We start from the raw sequence: 16,853 nt of genomic DNA, 5'->3' as shown, positions 1-16,853 counted from the left end.
GCTGGGGCTGCACCACTCTCAAGGACAGACAGGGAACACCCCAGAACAGGACTAGAGAAACTTAGACTTGTCTGTCTTCACTTGATGGAGAAGACAGGCAGGAGAAAATTCTTGTCAATCTTAGTACATCACGGTAGAAGAGGTTTTTTTTTAACACGTGTGATCAGTGGCGAGCGTGCCAATATGCTCTGTTTCAAATGGGATATTGACATTTCACTGTGAACCACAGTGTGTCCTATGTCAGTGGATGGGGTTGGGGACCACACCTGAAATGGTCCTTTTAAAGGAATTCTTCACGACATGGCCCGCGGGCCATTTGCGGCCCCCAAGTTCATATTTTGTGGCCCCTGCCTTAAAGGGGCAATACCATGATTTTCTTCACTCTTTTAGAGTAAACTATATCCATAAATACGATCATATATTACCTTTAGAACACAAATAAATAAAAATAAAAAACAAATTATTTATGAAATACGAGTCATTTTTGTGGACTGTTTTAATACACAGAAGTGAAACAACTCGATTTCTGAGGCTCCGCCTTTAGCTCCTTGTCGGTCCTGCCCATTTCACAATGTCATCCTTGAGCCTGCCTCCCCAGCGTGATCAAAATTTGTAAAAAAAAAAGCAAAAAAAAAAAACCCAAGGGACTAAAGATCTCTTCAGTCAAGAGAAAGATGTATGCGCTGCGGTCTGCAAAATCTTGTCAGGATTTTTCACTTATTCAAACTTTGTATTTTGCTGATGGATTTTGAGCGTCTGCATGAAGGCCAGGTTCAACACTTTTACTGCTGGTTTGGTACCGCAGAGGAATCCTGCATGACGGTTACTGGAGACGCTACGGCTACAGGTACACGTGCTAATTAATATTTGTGACATGTAGATTGTTGGTAGAATCAATGTGCATCACGTTAAAAGTTGTTTTAATGAGCGAGAATTCATCCGATCACAATTTAATGAGTTTTTGTGTCTCATCATTGTGGTTTTATGACATTGTCCATCCATCTACCCATCTTCTTCCGCTCATCCAGGACCGGGTCGCGGGGGCAGCAGTCTAAACAAAGATGCCCAGACTTCCCTCTCCCGGCCACTTCCTCCATCTCCTCTGAGGGGACCCCGAGGCGTTCCCAGGCCAGCCGAGAGACATAGTTTCTCCAGCGTGTCATGGGTCTTCCCCGGGGGCTCCGCCCAGTGGGACATGACCGGAACACTTCTCCAGGGAGGCGTCCAGGAGGAATCCTGATCAGATGCCAGAGCCACCTCAACTGGCTTCTCTCGATTGATGATTTTGCTTTTAAGAGAATTCTGTTGGAACTAAAATAGCTTTTAGGATGACGCCACGGCAGCAGCAGCCCACACGCGGTCTGGTTAAAAAGACAAGCGAGCGAGTTATAGGTTTTTTAGTGGTGTTAAAAAACATGTTCTAACGAGTAAACAGGTGGACCAGTTAATTCATTTAGGATAATATGACAAACAATGCTCTAGATTGGTCCGCGGCTCAACGATCACCTCAGTTCTACCGTGTTTACATCACGTGACTGTCGGGTACAGTGGCCATTTTGGTTCAGTTGTTCCACTCTAGGTTTGTTTCATATTCAGACTGAGGAATCTCGGGACCAACCGAAGTCCGGTTCGATTTGTCCGATGAGGAAGGTAGTTATCTCCTGCCCGTAGACAGGTAGTTATCTCCTGTCACCAGGAGATAACTACCTCGGCACCACAGCTCCGCGGAGAGGGTGGGTGTGTTCTCATTGTAGTCTGGGGGCGGAGCTTGCAGCACAGACTCCCCCTGGAGGGAGCTGTTGGCATCGACCTTACGTCACCACGTTTCCAACCGCTCGTTTTCGTGGGTATGGGAGGGGCTGCTGCAGACAGTGCAGGTTTTTTGAGGATTACTCTTAAATGCATGAACAGATTAAAATACCGCCTTGGAGTTCTTTATATTGAGGAATGGACAGTAAAATGCATTTAAAACCTCAAAAAGCCACATTTTCCCTTTAATATGAAAGTTAAATACTAACCAATATCTTCTGCATGTTCACACTTCTTTACTTTGTATTTGCTTTATGATGTTTCAGCTTTATGCTTAAAACTTTGCGTTTACTATTGTTGTTGGAACTGGTCGTCAGAAAAGTCCTTAGCTCCATAAAATATAGGGTTACTACTTTTAGTTCATTTCTGCGTGCCTGTGTTTTTAACAAAATGATCTCTCCATTGATCACTGCTGGGGTTACTGTGGTGGTCTGACTTATGTCATGCATCTAATTTAAAACAAAAATCCTGTTTTCAGTTCTTTTTTGAATCTTTTTCAAATTTGGCTGCAGATAATGAAGGCTGAAGACAGTTGTGAACCTCGTCTTTGGCTTTGAGAAGGGCCTCCAGCTCCTCCAGGGACTGAGTTAGTTCATTTTTCAGCAGCTCACTGGGTCCCTGCCCTCCATGCGCCTCCAGCTCAGCCACCTACAGAAAACATGAAACCCATGACATCTTATAAGTCTCTAACAGCTGTCACTGAGCACGTTTACACTCTCTGTAACATTGACTCGTTTTCTAACACACACACACAAATTAACTTATGGTGCATTCACATCGAACGCGGCCGGCGCAGCGGAGGCATCAAGTTTCAATGTTAAGTCAATGTAAAGACACGATCTGCCGCGGTGCGATTTTGGCGTTGGGCGCGGCACTGCGACCTTTACAGGGCGCGTCAACCGATCAGGGACTCAGTTTTGGACACTTGACGTTTTCAATCGATTTCTCACTGACCACAGGAGGTCCTACAGCAGGGGTATTCAAATCCAGGCCTCGAGGGCCGGTGTCCTACATGTTTTCCAACCAACCTTCCATTGAAGCTCCTTATCTGCTGCTAATTTCCAGGATCAGGTATGTTTAGCCAATAAGGAGCTTCAATGAAAGGTTGGTTGGAAAACATGTAGGACACCGGCCCTCGAGGCCTGGATTTGAATACCCCTGTCCTACAGCATCACAGTTCATCAAAAGTTGAGAAAGTCATACGGAATTGTTATATCTACGGCTCTTCAGTAAAAACAACCAAGATTTCCCAAAATTGTTTCATCCGTAGCCTCTCTCACCCAGAAAGAGCAGCTACGCTTGCAGCTCCACGGCCTGAAGAAGACGCTGACGTTTCCATTAACAGATGATGCTGAGCGCTAGTGCCATGACAAAAATCTGAATGTATCTTGTCCTCTTATCAAGCAGAAAGTAAGTACAACTGTTTACTTGCTTGAGAGGTTTTTTTTTTTGTATTACCACTGGACAGGCCTCACATGAGTCTTTGTGTCTATCTCAGATTGCAGACTGTCAGGATCCACAACTCCATCACTTTTCCATCACCCTCAGCACAGGCACACCCCAGGGTTGTGTGCTGAGCCCCCTCCTATTCACTCTGCTGACATATGACTGCTTGGTGAGACAACTCAGCTGCTATGTAGTCAAGTTTGCAGATGACACAGCAGTAGTTGGAAGCATCACCAACAATGATGAGGAAAGAAGTGGAAATGTTGGTGCACTGTGTCACATTATACCTGTTTCTTCTCTGACATGTACCGGGACCTCAGTTCAAATCTCGTGCCAGTGACATTCATTTGTCCAGTGGTTTGACATAAATCCTTATCCTTATAAATCCTTTAATCCTCATTGACATATATAAAAAGTGTCAATGATCTAGCAGTGTGGCACGCGCTCGCCAGCGCTGTGACGTAACCCAAGTGCTCACTTTCTGGGAATCAACTTAGAACAATTCTTGTTCTTATCCATTCCATTGTTTTGGATGACTTAATTAATTACAATTAAAGAAGTGATTCCTCTGTTTAGATGTGTCTCCTTCACACAACATAAAATCAAACTGGTGATGAGGAAATGTATTTTCTATGGAAAATCGACGAGGTTAAGCCCGAAAATGAGTCATGGTCTGCTTATGTGGAATGAGTCGAATTTAACTTTAAGGCTAATGATGTTAGCGAGAACTGTGGGAGTGGCGACGTACAAACTGCTGCGGAACCTCGTACAGCGGTGGTTCCAAAGGAAAATAACTTCAAAGACATTGTATACATTTTAAGATCTCATTTTGAACCCAAGTTCTTGGTGATAGTGGAGTTTTTGTATAAATCAGTGCAGAAAGAGTTTAAAACAGTTGAGGAAGTGTTAAGGAAGCATTCAGAACTATTAAAATATGACTTAGGGACACTTAAAGGATAACCAAACCCTAAGTCACGTTTTTTTGGCTGTTGACCTGTATAAATGGGGCTTTAAAAGTGCTGTCTGTTGGACATAGCAACATTTTTGATTCATTTAAATAAACTTGTTTAAATCTTGAAAATAAAGTCAAAAACCCGTCTGTGTGCTGCCCCCTACAGGTTGAATCGATGCGTTACAGTTGAATTTTGAGATTGGTCAAACGATTTAAGTTTCAGAAGTCTGAAATCATGATCTGCTGCTCCAGTAATGATAACAGTCAGGCCCCTAAGCCCCACCCCTCTGACTGGATCTCCAAATTTTGGAAATGGGTGGAGTCAGCCTCCAACTTCCCTGTTTGGTTACCCTTTAAAGATGTCATAGAGATGTCATGAGGTGGAAAGTCTCGAGAAGGCAGGAGTAACAACACCAGAGGTCCCAGTAATATAACAAGATAAGACACAGAGGTTATGTAGAGATTACAAAGTAACCGTGAATGCAGTGGCAGACACAGAGATCTGTCCTCTTCCAAATATTGCAATTGGATGATACTTCAAAAAGAACTCAACAAACAACAGACATCGCCTACTTGTTGTGTGCAATTGCCTTAATAACTCTTCTTTTATAAAGATATTATTTTTCTTAGTCTTAGCTTTTTTTTTAACTGTTTTCTTGTCTTGAACTTTGTAGAATTTGCAGAGGTTCAGTTATAAAAGAGGTTCTTTTTATAAAAAAAAAAGATAGATTTGTCTAAAATGAAGGAATTTCTTTGTTATGCATAGAAAGTGTGTAAAATAACTGAAAGTAAGATGGAAGTATGGAAAAGTGAAATGAGAAAATGTCAGTTTCCTCCAGTGACTTTTCATTTTTACCTAACTGGGACATTTAAACTAGGATACTGCTGCCCTACAAACCCCTCTTCTTGCATTACCCCAGAGACACAAACTATTTTCAGTCACAGTCCCCTTCCTCAGACCAGGAAACCAGTTTACTGGAGAGGATCCTGGTTCTCTTATGGATGTAAAGAAATGGACTAAAAATATAAATGGCTTACAAAAGAAAAGAGTTTTAGAATAAAAATACTTGAGGACTAAAGAAGATGAAATGTACGTACGTAGAATGGAGGCCACTTTCATTAGGCACCCTTGTTAACCTATAGTGTGGTTCACACCAGGTGTGGTCCTCCGCGGAAGGCTCACACAGTGTAGCGAATCGTTTTAGCGTCTTCTAGTCTTTGGTTGCGTCCGAATTCCCCCACTAATCACTATATAGTGCCTTCGCCATTTTCTAGTGCTCTCCGAATCTACTAATTCCAAATTGAGTGCACTAGAAATTTCCCAGAAGTCTTTGCAAAAAAGTAGCATACATCATTGCTCACTAGATAAGTGGAAATAGACCACAATGCATTGCGGTCAAACAATTTTGAACAAAAAATATGTTTAAATATAATATTTGAATAAACAAACAACATTTTCACCATCAGAACGCAGTTGAATCATAAATAAACGCCGTGAAATGTTAGTTTGTATTCAATTTCTACTTAATGAAATAGGTGACGTCATATCTGGAGTTTAGAAAAACGAAAATAAAGTAGTGAGCATCGTGTCCGAATTACCTTTAAAATCCAGGGCACTATATAGTTTTTTACTAGTTGAATTCGAACACAACCTGTGCGCGGGAGCGATCCTCATCAATTCTGGCAGGAAGTTACATCAACATACATGAGAATATCTGGTTTATTTTCAAAATATAACCAATTTTTCAGAATAAAACACCGCGATTGACATATGTGATCATGTTTTAGTATCTAAACAGACTGTAGAGATTAAAATAAACATACAATCACAACACACACACAGAAAAATAGACAGACACACACACAAAGATCAACATAGTTCTTTAAGTACACCCTCCTGCCGAACAAATGCGATATTTAATCTACAAAGCATAAAATTATTAATTTAAAAGAGGAGTCAGAGAGGAAATGGGGGGTGAGGGGGATAAAAAGCCTAAAACACTATCACAATTATTAATAAACAATTCCACTAAGCTAAGGAAAACACCTCATTTAATATCTTTAGGAAATATTCAGTAAACTAAAAAGTCAGGAGCGTGAGAGCGAGATTCCTTTAACGCTGGAAGCTGGGCGCGCATCTGAGACATGAAAAAATAAAAAAAAGTCCCGCTCTGTTAAACTAAACCACAGATGGATTTAGCACCCAAGTGACAGAAATGTAAATGAGAAGATTCGGTCATTTTTCATAATACAAGATTTTTCCAGGATAAAAGACTGTTTAGGCTCATAATAAAACGCCAGAGTGACGCCAAAAGCAAATTTTACCCGCAAAATAAAAACCTCATCATTTTGGCGGAAACCCCCTCCCAATCTGCCAACACTGCTGGGTGATGCGCTTCCGTATCACGGTTTGGTGCCTCAGTGACGCACAGTGACTGTATCGGTCACATGACTTTTCCCAAAGTGATACACACTGAAACGGGATTTCATTCTAGGACCTTGATGCATGACCCGACGCGTCGGAGTTGCCGGACCCATCACTACTGTCCATTAAACCTGCTGCAAGAGGAAACAGCTGTATGCCCGTTTTGTGACCATAATGACAAAAGTCATGTTATGCTCAGACAATAGGAAAATGTAAGTAAATGAACACCTGGTGCCACCAAAGTCATACCTGCGATGGCATATGATGCAGAGGGTCATAACAGAAAGAAAGTCATGATTTGTGTTCATCATAAAGTAACAAAAGCTCACCTGGTCCCTGAGTCTTTCTGTTTCCTCCTGGTACGCTACCAGCTGCTTCTTCCACTGCTCCACATTGGCATTGGCCTCATGCAAAGCTGCCACCAGCTTGGAGTTGCTGTCCTGTAGAGTAAACAGCTCAGCATCCAGATTCATTTCACAAATAGACCTGAAAGACAGGAACAGGGAAGCACAGAAAGCACCACGGTAAACTTGTGCAATAACTCTTTCGCTCCTTTTTATTTTAAATACTTAAAAAAAACTAAGTAAAAGAAACATTTTTGTTGAAAAAACCCGATCAAGCAAACTTGATATTTGTCATGATTAAAAGTGAGTTCCCTTGGAAAAGTGCATGTAATTGTCACCCAATCAGATGCATGATGTCAATAGCTAAAGACTAGCTAAAAACGAGCAAAATGCCAATTTTTAAAACGTTAAAACCATAACTTTTTAATATAATTATGAATAATAAAAAGGCAGGAATATTATTCCAGAATAAATCAATTTAAACCGTCACATTATGGCTGAAGTTAGCATCCAGATGCTAGCCTCCACTTTGCCATTAAGGGAAAAATCTTCAGAAGATTCAAATCAGTTAAAGTTGCTGGAAATTTGTAAACTGCAAATTTTCCACAGCAAGGTTGAATATAAAAAGCACCTGTTAAGACACTTTAGCACAGAAAATGTTCCTGCGTTGAAAAAAAATGCACAATGAATTAGGATTTATGTAAAAACAAAATATGATAAATGTTTTTGCCCTGAAAGATCTCACTGCTGTAATGACATATGAATAATAAAAGTCCTAACTTGCTTTTATTAAATTTTTACAAATCAGAAACATCTTCTACAAATCAACAACTTTGTTTTATTGAATCGCATTTATCTATAAACAATCTACCAAAGTTTTCAGACTTTTTAAAAACAGCATTTTTTTGTAATAGTATTTTAATTTGAAAAATATATTTACACAACTGGAAGTGTACGGGTTCTGTGGCTTTGTTCTGGTTTCAGTTCATACTTATCAGGTCAGCTGTTCTGTTCCGTCACTGTTTTGTTTCTCCATGTTTCAGTTTATTGAATATTTTAAGCTTCTGCCACCGAGCCTGGTCTCCTGTGTTTGGGTCCTCCACCACCAATTCCTGACAGGAAGCCTAATAATATTGTAGTGATACTGCCCTCAGCAGGAGTGCATTGTGGGAGTTAGGTTTTGTTCTGTTGCTATTGTTGCAATATGAGTGAGAGAGTTATTGCCAGGCATGACGTTTGCCATGCTTTTCAATGTTGTTCTGTTCTCTGCATTACGGAAAAGGCCTATCAACTGGGTTAGCTGAGTTCAATGAACTCTGATATTGTGTTGGACCTCCTGAACTTCCAGTTCCTCATGTCTTCTGGTGAATGAGACACGGGCCAGCTAAAACATCTGCCTGTTAGAAAGGTGTAGGTGGCAGATGCTTGTGCCTTGTTAGCTAGCACAGCTGCTCCATCTGGGCCTATGCAAACCAACAGCCACTACACTGGTATCAGAAGTGGGATAATTACTGTCAGAAACACACAGAGATGAAGTAGATAGCTAGCATTATAGAGCGACTGACCCTGGAGAACAGCTTACTTCAGGAACACCTGCATCAAGGCGCAAGACAAAAAGTTGAAGTGCATCGCCAACCAGATGGTCCCATTTCTCCTCTCCCATCATATCAGGTGAGTGGGTTAAGACCCCAAAAATCCACAATAGCCATCCCAACTCCTTTGGTTGTAGAAACCCCTGCCAAGCTGCCAAGATTTAGTGGCTTGATTCCGCTCGAGCCTTTCCTCGCCCAAGTGAATTTGGCAGTCTTGGATGGAGCAGCAAGGAGATGGCTATCCATCCGACCCTTGCTCTAGAGGGTCCAGCACTTCAGGTCTTAGTAGACTTATCTACAGAAGAGCGCTGTGATCTACAAGCCATTGTATCAACAGTGAGTCTCCAGTGAACGGAGCAGAGAGCAGCTGGTCGGCAGGCGATGGCGTAGTGAAGAGAGTCTGACATTCAGCTATACATACAGCATGGCTACCCTAACTTTACAAGTGCAGCCAAGGAAGAATGAAGTCTTCCTGCATTCCCGCTGGGTCTGACACCTGGACCTCTGCGCCAACATGTGCAACATGTCCTTTCCCACCACCCTGGGAGAGTCCCTCAGAGGAGATGAACACGCAGAAGAAGTTATGTGTGCCGGGTCAGCTAAGAGATCTCAATGGGTTAGTAGGGCTGCTGACCAAGAGTTGGTGGACCTTGTTCAGGAAGAGGTTAGCCAAGCTCAAGCCGTTCAAACCCCTTGACAATGGATGACTCCCAATTTCTCATGAGTTCTTAGAGAAAGTAAGAAAAACCATTGTCACAAAAATTTCTGCAACAACTGGCAGAAATTAAAATTTAGAGATGCAAAGAAAAACCCACAAATAACTTCAGCTGTGATCCAGGACTCTCTGAAAAACTGGTGTGAATGTTTCAAGATGTACTATAAGGAGGCACCTGAAGAAAAATAAGCTGCATGGTCGAGTCACCAGAAGAAAACCTTTTTGTTAAAATGCCACAAAATAACTTGCTTTTAACACACCAGACAGAATAGAGACAAACCTCCAAACTTATGGACCAAAGTCATCTGGAGTGATGAGACCAAGATTATACTTTTTGGACACAACAAGGCCTATGATGACAGCACTAGTCCTACTGCGAAACACTGAGGCAGGTCACTGATGGTTAGAGGATTGTGAGCTAAAAAGGTTCAGGAAACTTGATGGTAAGAGAAATGCAGCTCATTGTGAGAAGATACTGGCGGAAAACTTGCACTTTACAAAGGCTCAGACGGAGTGGATTTTTTTCTCTTGTCCCGTCCAACTCCTACAGAGAATAATTCTGTCCTGCTTCAAGACCAAAGTTGAAAAAAGAACCCTGTCCTGTCCTGGTGATCTGACCCCCAGGGCCGGCCTTGGGCATAGGCGACCCAGGTGGCCGCCTGGGTTGCCATCTGCTGGAGGGGGCACTAAATTGCAATATTTTTTTTACATAAATATGATAATAAAAACATAAATAAAGTAAGATATGTAAAGAGCGACGCCACATTGGAATGGTGTAAAACCAATGCGACATGTCTTAGCAGGCAGAGTAAAATGACTTTAAACCCGCTTTAAAGCACGCAGCGGTTGGGACTTATCATTGAACTGGAGCCGGTCGTGACGAAACGCCGCAGGGTAAATTCACCCGGTCGGGTGGCAACGCTGGGCTGGGGGCTCCCATTCTCTGACCAACACAGGCTAAGAGACATCTGTACCCATAGTCATTTGAGGCCTGGGGTCAGGCCTCAGATTGTTTGTGTTTTGTGATCAGTTACCCTTCAGACAGCATCTTCTTAATGCGCTCCTTCTCTGCAGACAGAGTTATGTCTGCACTCTGACTGCGAAACAGCTTATCATCTGGTCCATTCACACACATCATGGGTGGGGACTGGAGTTCATCCGAGAGATCCTGACAAACACAAGACAAAATGGACTCTCTTCACTACACACAACATATTTTTTAAGATTTTCCACTCCTATATCTTTAAAGTACTTTTCTTTGACTGATAACAGTCTTGTATTAGGTTAAAAATAATACAATAAACACATGTGACTTACCTGTGAAAACTGTAGAGGAAATACATGAAAACAGAAATAGATGAAGACATATGTTATCATCAGAACATATTAAAAGAAAACTTTTTATCAAAAAAATGAACAACTTTGCAATATCAATTATAAACTGACCCCATTTTCTATTTCGAGAATTGGCTCGGGGGCCGGATCCGGCCCTCCATCTATTTAAATCCGGCCCTCCAGATCATTTTATTTTATTATTATTAATGGGCCAATGTTATCTTGCACTCATTTCTAACTTGTAGTTTGACAAAATATATTGTTATGGAGGGCTGCACGGTGGCGCAGTGGTTAGCGCTCTCGCCTCACAGCGAGAAGGCCCCGGTTCGACTCCCGGCTGGGACCTTTCTGTGTGGAGTTTGCATGTTCTCCCCGTGCATGCGTGGGTTTTCTCCGGGGACTCCGGCTTCCTCCCACCGTCCAAAAACATGCTTCATAGGTTAATTGGTGACTCTAAATTGCCCCTAGGTGTGGATGTGAGAGTGTATGTGTGTGTGATTGAGGCCCTGAGACAGACTGGCGACCTGTCCAGGGTGTACCCCGCCTTCGCCCTTCAGTGGCCGGGATAGGCTCCGGCACCCCCGCGACCCCGAAAGGGACAAAGCGGTCAAGAAAATGGATGGATGGATGGATGGATATTGTTATGGAGAGTAAAATATTGAAAGTTATTTAAGGTTGGAATAATATTCCTGCCTTTAATATTCATAATTATGTTAAAAAGTTATGGTTTAAAAGTTTTAAAAATTGACATTTTGCTAGCTTTTTGAACTATTTTGGCATTTACTAAGATTTTTATTAGGCTATTATGGAGATTAGCTAATATTTCAGCTACATGCTAGCTGTTTTGGCTAAATTTTTTTGTTTTTTTTACTTTTTTGGACTGTTTTGGAGTTAGGCTAATATTAACATGCTAGCTGTTTTGGCAAATTTAGGATTTTTTCATTTTTTTAGGCTATTTTGAAGTTTAGATATTTTTTCAGTTAGTTTTTTTTTTTTTGTTTGTTTTTTAGGCTAATTAGTAGTGGTGTGTATTGGCAAGAGTCCGGCGATACGATACGTTTCCCGATACATGCCTCACTATACGATATGCATCACAATATTTCCTAAGACTGTACCAAAACAATTTTCACTGTATTTTTAGAGTATTACTTGAATTGAATCTACCTGAATTTTAATGTCTACCTAGAACTACCCAGAAAAGTTGTTTTGTGTCAGGGGTAAAATTAAGGAACCGTCTGGGTAATAAACACAAGCAATATCAAAACATTCATATCTTCAAAACACTTCTTATTTCCTTGCCAGATTTTTATGGGAATGTTGAAAAATAAGAAATAAATGTGTAATTTTAAAAAATGATAAAATTAATTGTATCTAAAGATCACAGCACTAAGCACAGCGACTGTATCTCAAATGCAAGTTGCTTTTACCCAGAAATTCATGCTGCTTTTATTTTGGTAAATTACAAATATTTGTTTTTTAACGGAACAGTCAATTTTGTCTGATTTCCATCACAATATATTTTTCAGTATAAGAAAAAAATTAATTACTGTGCCTTAACTAATAAGTTTCAAAAAGTGTGATTGCAAGATTGCTAAATCTAGCATTTAAACTGTTCATAAACCTGAACGAATTCTTTAAAAATGAAGGGAAAAAAGGCCAATTCTTTCCAGAACTATTTCCATGTGACGACAGGTTGAATGTGGCTAAGATATTTTATTTACATGACAGTCAGCAACTCAAGTTTTCTCTAAAGTGGAAAAAAATGAGTATTTCCCGCTAATCGCTACGACATTGCTAATTTTTCAGAGTGTTGTACACATCACTCTGATCCATCAGGTCTCTGAACTAAAATGCATTGCTGTAAAGTTCAGCAGAACGTCTGCTCGCTTTGCCGGCAGGATTTTAAAGTAGGCTTCATGCATGACCCACTGCTTCACTCATTCTTATCTGAGCCGATACGAAGCTCCGCAATCCACGTCTTAATATGATACTGGCAGCAACGTGGCACAGAGTTTAGGTTTAGTACCCATTCAAAACTAAGTAGTATATGTCTCATAACCAAAACCACGAGGCTGACTGAAGATTTAACAGATCTTGTTGTTGTTTTGGTTGCGGTGTAGAGCTGCTCAAAGAGGCTCAGTGCGCTCTGCTGCCAACTAGTGGTTGGAGGTTAAGGTGGAAAACAAAAGCAAGACGAGAAGGATGCTCATAAATAATTAAATAAATATCGTCATGTCAACATTTTTAATCGATAGAAGTATCGACAAACGAAACATCGCGATGTATAGCCAAATCGATTTTTTCCTACACCCCTACTAATTTGGCATTTAGCTAATATTTTAGCTGGCTATTAGCTTCAGCGTTTTCAACTATCAATTTCAGCATCTTCATCTATCAGCACTAGCATCTTCAGTAGCCAAATTCAAATTTAGTGTTCAATAAATGTTTATCCTGTTCGGCCCACGGCCTAAGGTGTGTTTTGGGTTTTGACTCATTGTGAGATTGAGTTTGACACCTGTTGTGATTAGAATCTTGAAACTGTTGATTTCCTCACAAAATACAATAAAATGGTTCCAAGCTTTGTTGGATGCAGGAGGCCTGTGTGCAGCGGGGGACAGAAAATCAGCTGCTGCTGACAAGCACAGGATAATTTTATCATCGTTCTAGTCTCCTTTGCTTTGACTCACTCAAGACGAGTGACCCAGCTCCAGTTACTTCCTTTCCTCTCATACTTATTCTCTCAAAGTAACAAGAACATAAAACCACTAAGGTGCTGCCAACTGCAAGTAACCTTGGAACATCACATTAAGCTGATGGTAAACAAAACATGATAAAAACATTTTTAAGACAAAGAAATGTTGTGAATTTTATGTTTTGTTTAACATACGTATACCAGCTGTAAAAGATTCTGGTTACTTGTTTCAGATGCAATGGAGTTTACAATAGGGCTGTAAAAGTTAACATGATTACCCTTACAATTAATTAAAAAGAATTAATGCGTCCTCAGGCGTCTTGTTGTGCAGCTGTGAGATCAGCATACCAAAATAAACTTTTATTAATAATTCTTTGATTGAAATTGTATTAAATTAAATGTCATTTAATTTAATTAATAAGACGGGAGACGATCATCGACCTGAACGCTGTAATACAGAGCAGGACACCCACTATGGGGCGGAGTGAATTGGAGCTGTCTGCTGGTAGTGCAAAGACCGGCATTTATTCTTTTAAGATTTGACCCTCTTCAATGTTTCAGCAGTTTTCTGAAGTGTGGGGCTCACCTGAGGGGCAGCAATGGTGAGGGCAGTGTTGGCTAAGTCTTTGTCCTGAGACTTCTCTCGAGCCAGCCGCGCAGCATCTTTCACCTCCTTAAACTTTTCTGAAAACTAAAATGAACAGAAAATGGCTTTAACATGTGAGATATTCAGGTTTTTAGGCTGCACAGTGGCGCAGTAGTTAGCACTTCTCCCTCACTGTAAGAAAACCCCTGTTCAAGTCCCAACTGGGGGGCCTGAAACTGAACCACCAACTGGGGACCTTTCTGTGTGGAGTTTGCATGTTCTCCCCGTGCATGTGTGGGTTTTCTCCGGGGACTCCGGCTTCCTCCCACCGTCCAAGAACATGCTTCATAGGTTGATTGATTCCCTAGCTGTGAGTGTGAGTGTGTATAGGTTTGTGATTGAGGCCCTGAGACAGACTGGTGACCTGTCCAAGGTGTATCCCGCCTTCGCCCATCAGTAGCCGGGTTAGGCTCCGGCAGCCCTGTGACCGTAAAAGGGACAAGCAGTTATAGGATGAGTGAATGAACGGGTGACACAACAAATTTTAGAAGTGTCCCAGAATTTTTGTCTTGAAACTTGGTAAAGATAATCATCCATAAATCCTCTATCCTTCCATTTTCTTTTGTTAACCCTCCAGTTTTTCTGGGGGGGATCTCCAAAATGTTCCCAAGCTTGTTGAGCGTGTCCTCGGTCTTCCCCGGAAGACCTGCCCAGGCATCAGGACTAGATGCTTAAGCCACCTCTCTTTGTTTAACGTCACTCGCCCAGCCACCCTATGGAGGAAGCTCATTTCAGTCACTTGTAGCCAGGATCTCAACCATAGGTGAGTACTGGAAGGAAGATCAGCCGGTAGATTGAGAGTTTTGCTTTCTAGTTCAGCTCTCTTTTCACTATAAAAGACCGGTACAGTGACCGTATAACGGCGGACGCCGCTCCAATCCGCCTGTCGATCTCCCGCTCCGATCTTCCCTCACTCGTGAACAAGACCACAAGATATTTAAACTCCTCCACCTGAGGCAGGAGCACTCCACCCACTGAGAGGTCCTGGCTCGATGAAGCAACAGGACAACATCATCTGCAAAGAGCAGAGATGAAATCCTGTGGTCTCCAAGCCAGATCCCCTTCGGCCCCTGGCTGAACCTAGAAATTTTGTCCATAAAGACTATGAACAGAACCGGTGATAAAGGGCAGCTCTGCCGGAGTCCAACATGCACCGGAAACTGGTCTGACTTACTTCCGGCTACGCAAACCAAGTTCCTTCTTCGGTCATTCAGAGACCAGACAGCCCTCAGTAAGGCTCCCTGGACTTAAACTCCTCCACCTGGAGAGGACAAACTACCTTTCTCTGGTCAAGAACCATGGTCTTAGACTTAGCAGTACTGACCCTAATTTCAGCCGCTTCACACTCTGCTGTAAACCACTCCAATACATGCTGGAGGTGTGCTCTAGGTGCTTCGCCTGCGAGATTGAATTTAAACGTTCATCATATGTCTATAACTCCTCTGTGTAAAACAGGTGTATCTCATAAAACAAAGTGCTTGTTCAGTATATCTTTGTTACACACTGATATTTTGAACACGGCAAACTGACACAGGACTGTTTGGTAAATAGCTTTCTTATTCTCGTCTTAATCTGATTGCTGTAAACTTGGTGATTGAAGCTCTGCTTTTCCCCTGGGGATAAATAAATAAAGTAGAAAGTATTCTGATTCTGATTTAAACTGTAAAACTGTTAAGGAGGATTTTGAACAGAAGAGGTTTGATGAATATTTGGGTCACTTGGCATCAAGGGGTTAAAGTCCCCCTCCGATGAAAATCCTGTTTTTTCGGTATTAACATGTATGTGTGGCATTTTTCTGACAGACAACAGATATAATAAGAAATTCGGGAATAACTTACCTGATGCAGCTGCTGCTCTGTGGCAAAACCCAGACCATAGACAGTGTTGGCCCTGCTGTCTGCCCACTGACCAAACTTCTGTGATGTCTTTGTGAATGTCATACTGGGGGTAAGAGTGCAGTTGATGATGGCCTGTAATGCAGAGAGGACAAATTAGATCATGAAAAAAATGATCAAACCTTTTATTTTATTGAACTGATCACGAGGAAGTGGTCCTCCAAATTAAACTACAAGGTCAGAGAAATTAGACTGTTTTCAAAGATGCTTTTTTTTCTGACTTTTCCTGCCCATCACCTGAGCAAACGAAGAGCTATTGAGTTGGACAGATGCTACTGTCGCAGGGGGAACAGTCACAATGTTATGTTAGTTCTTCATTTTTAATAATGATACTTCTCTATGTAAATACACCGATTTCTCCCCATAAATATCAACAATGACAACAAGCTAGGAAACAAATATCAATATTCAGCACTTTATTAATCTCAGTAATTGTTACATTTTCAGATGATCACTTAAATCATTACATTTCATGGGGAAAATGTCCCATTTTCACTATTCTGTACCATGTTTATCAAGTATGTAATGTTAAAGAAAAATACATTTACACATTTTTAAACAAATCTTGTCATATTTTAAACTAAAGACCAAATCTGCAGCATTTTTGACTGAATTAATGATCTTTGAACTGGAGTAGGTCAGAGGTCATCTAAAAGGATCTAAGTTAATCTATTATGAACATATTTTTAAGACTGTAATTTACAAAAAGCAACAGAATAAAATTGAATTTTAGACACAGCTCACAAATGAGTCGTGTTATTTTTAGAAGAGACCTGAGGGCACCATGCTGGTGACCCCTGCTTTAGCATGTTCACTGTTTGTGGAATTGAAGTGAACATAAACATTAATATAATGTTAGTCTTTTTTGTGTGAAAAAAGCATCAATAATACAACTGCTGAAAAAGTACAGTCGTCCTGACAGGATTTTAAAAAAAACCACTGATTAGAAAGAATATTTGATTGTTTACATTTTTTATTTGTATTTGTTGTCTTCATTATTTT

General features: G+C 41.1%; 1 protein-coding gene across 3 annotated transcripts in view; it reads right to left on the bottom strand.

Annotated features, from left to right (window-relative positions):
- The window catches only part of LOC112144458 (homer protein homolog 3), a 41,888-nt gene that overhangs the window by 18,773 nt on the left and 6,262 nt on the right, over positions 1–16,853 (bottom strand). The window contains exons 4-9 of one of the 3 annotated variants that reach the window (XM_024269007.2): positions 15,795–15,926; positions 13,897–14,001; positions 10,601–10,609; positions 10,318–10,451; positions 6,962–7,118; positions 2,350–2,457 (exon numbers count right to left, since the gene is read on the bottom strand). In XM_024269007.2, coding sequence (XP_024124775.1) covers positions 2,350–2,457; positions 6,962–7,118; positions 10,318–10,451; positions 10,601–10,609; positions 13,897–14,001; positions 15,795–15,926 — 645 coding nt within the window. The remainder of the gene's footprint in view (positions 1–2,349; positions 2,458–6,961; positions 7,119–10,317; positions 10,452–10,600; positions 10,610–13,896; positions 14,002–15,794; positions 15,927–16,853) is intronic. The other 2 variants (XM_036216451.1, XM_024269008.2) reach the window with 2 other exon arrangements.

This window comes from Oryzias melastigma, linkage group LG17 (assembly GCF_002922805.2).
Source record: "Oryzias melastigma strain HK-1 linkage group LG17, ASM292280v2, whole genome shotgun sequence".
Lineage (NCBI taxonomy): Eukaryota > Metazoa > Chordata > Actinopteri > Beloniformes > Adrianichthyidae > Oryzias > Oryzias melastigma.
The sequence above is the reverse complement of the archived record's forward strand: the minus strand, read 5'-3'. Positions and strand labels throughout refer to the sequence as shown.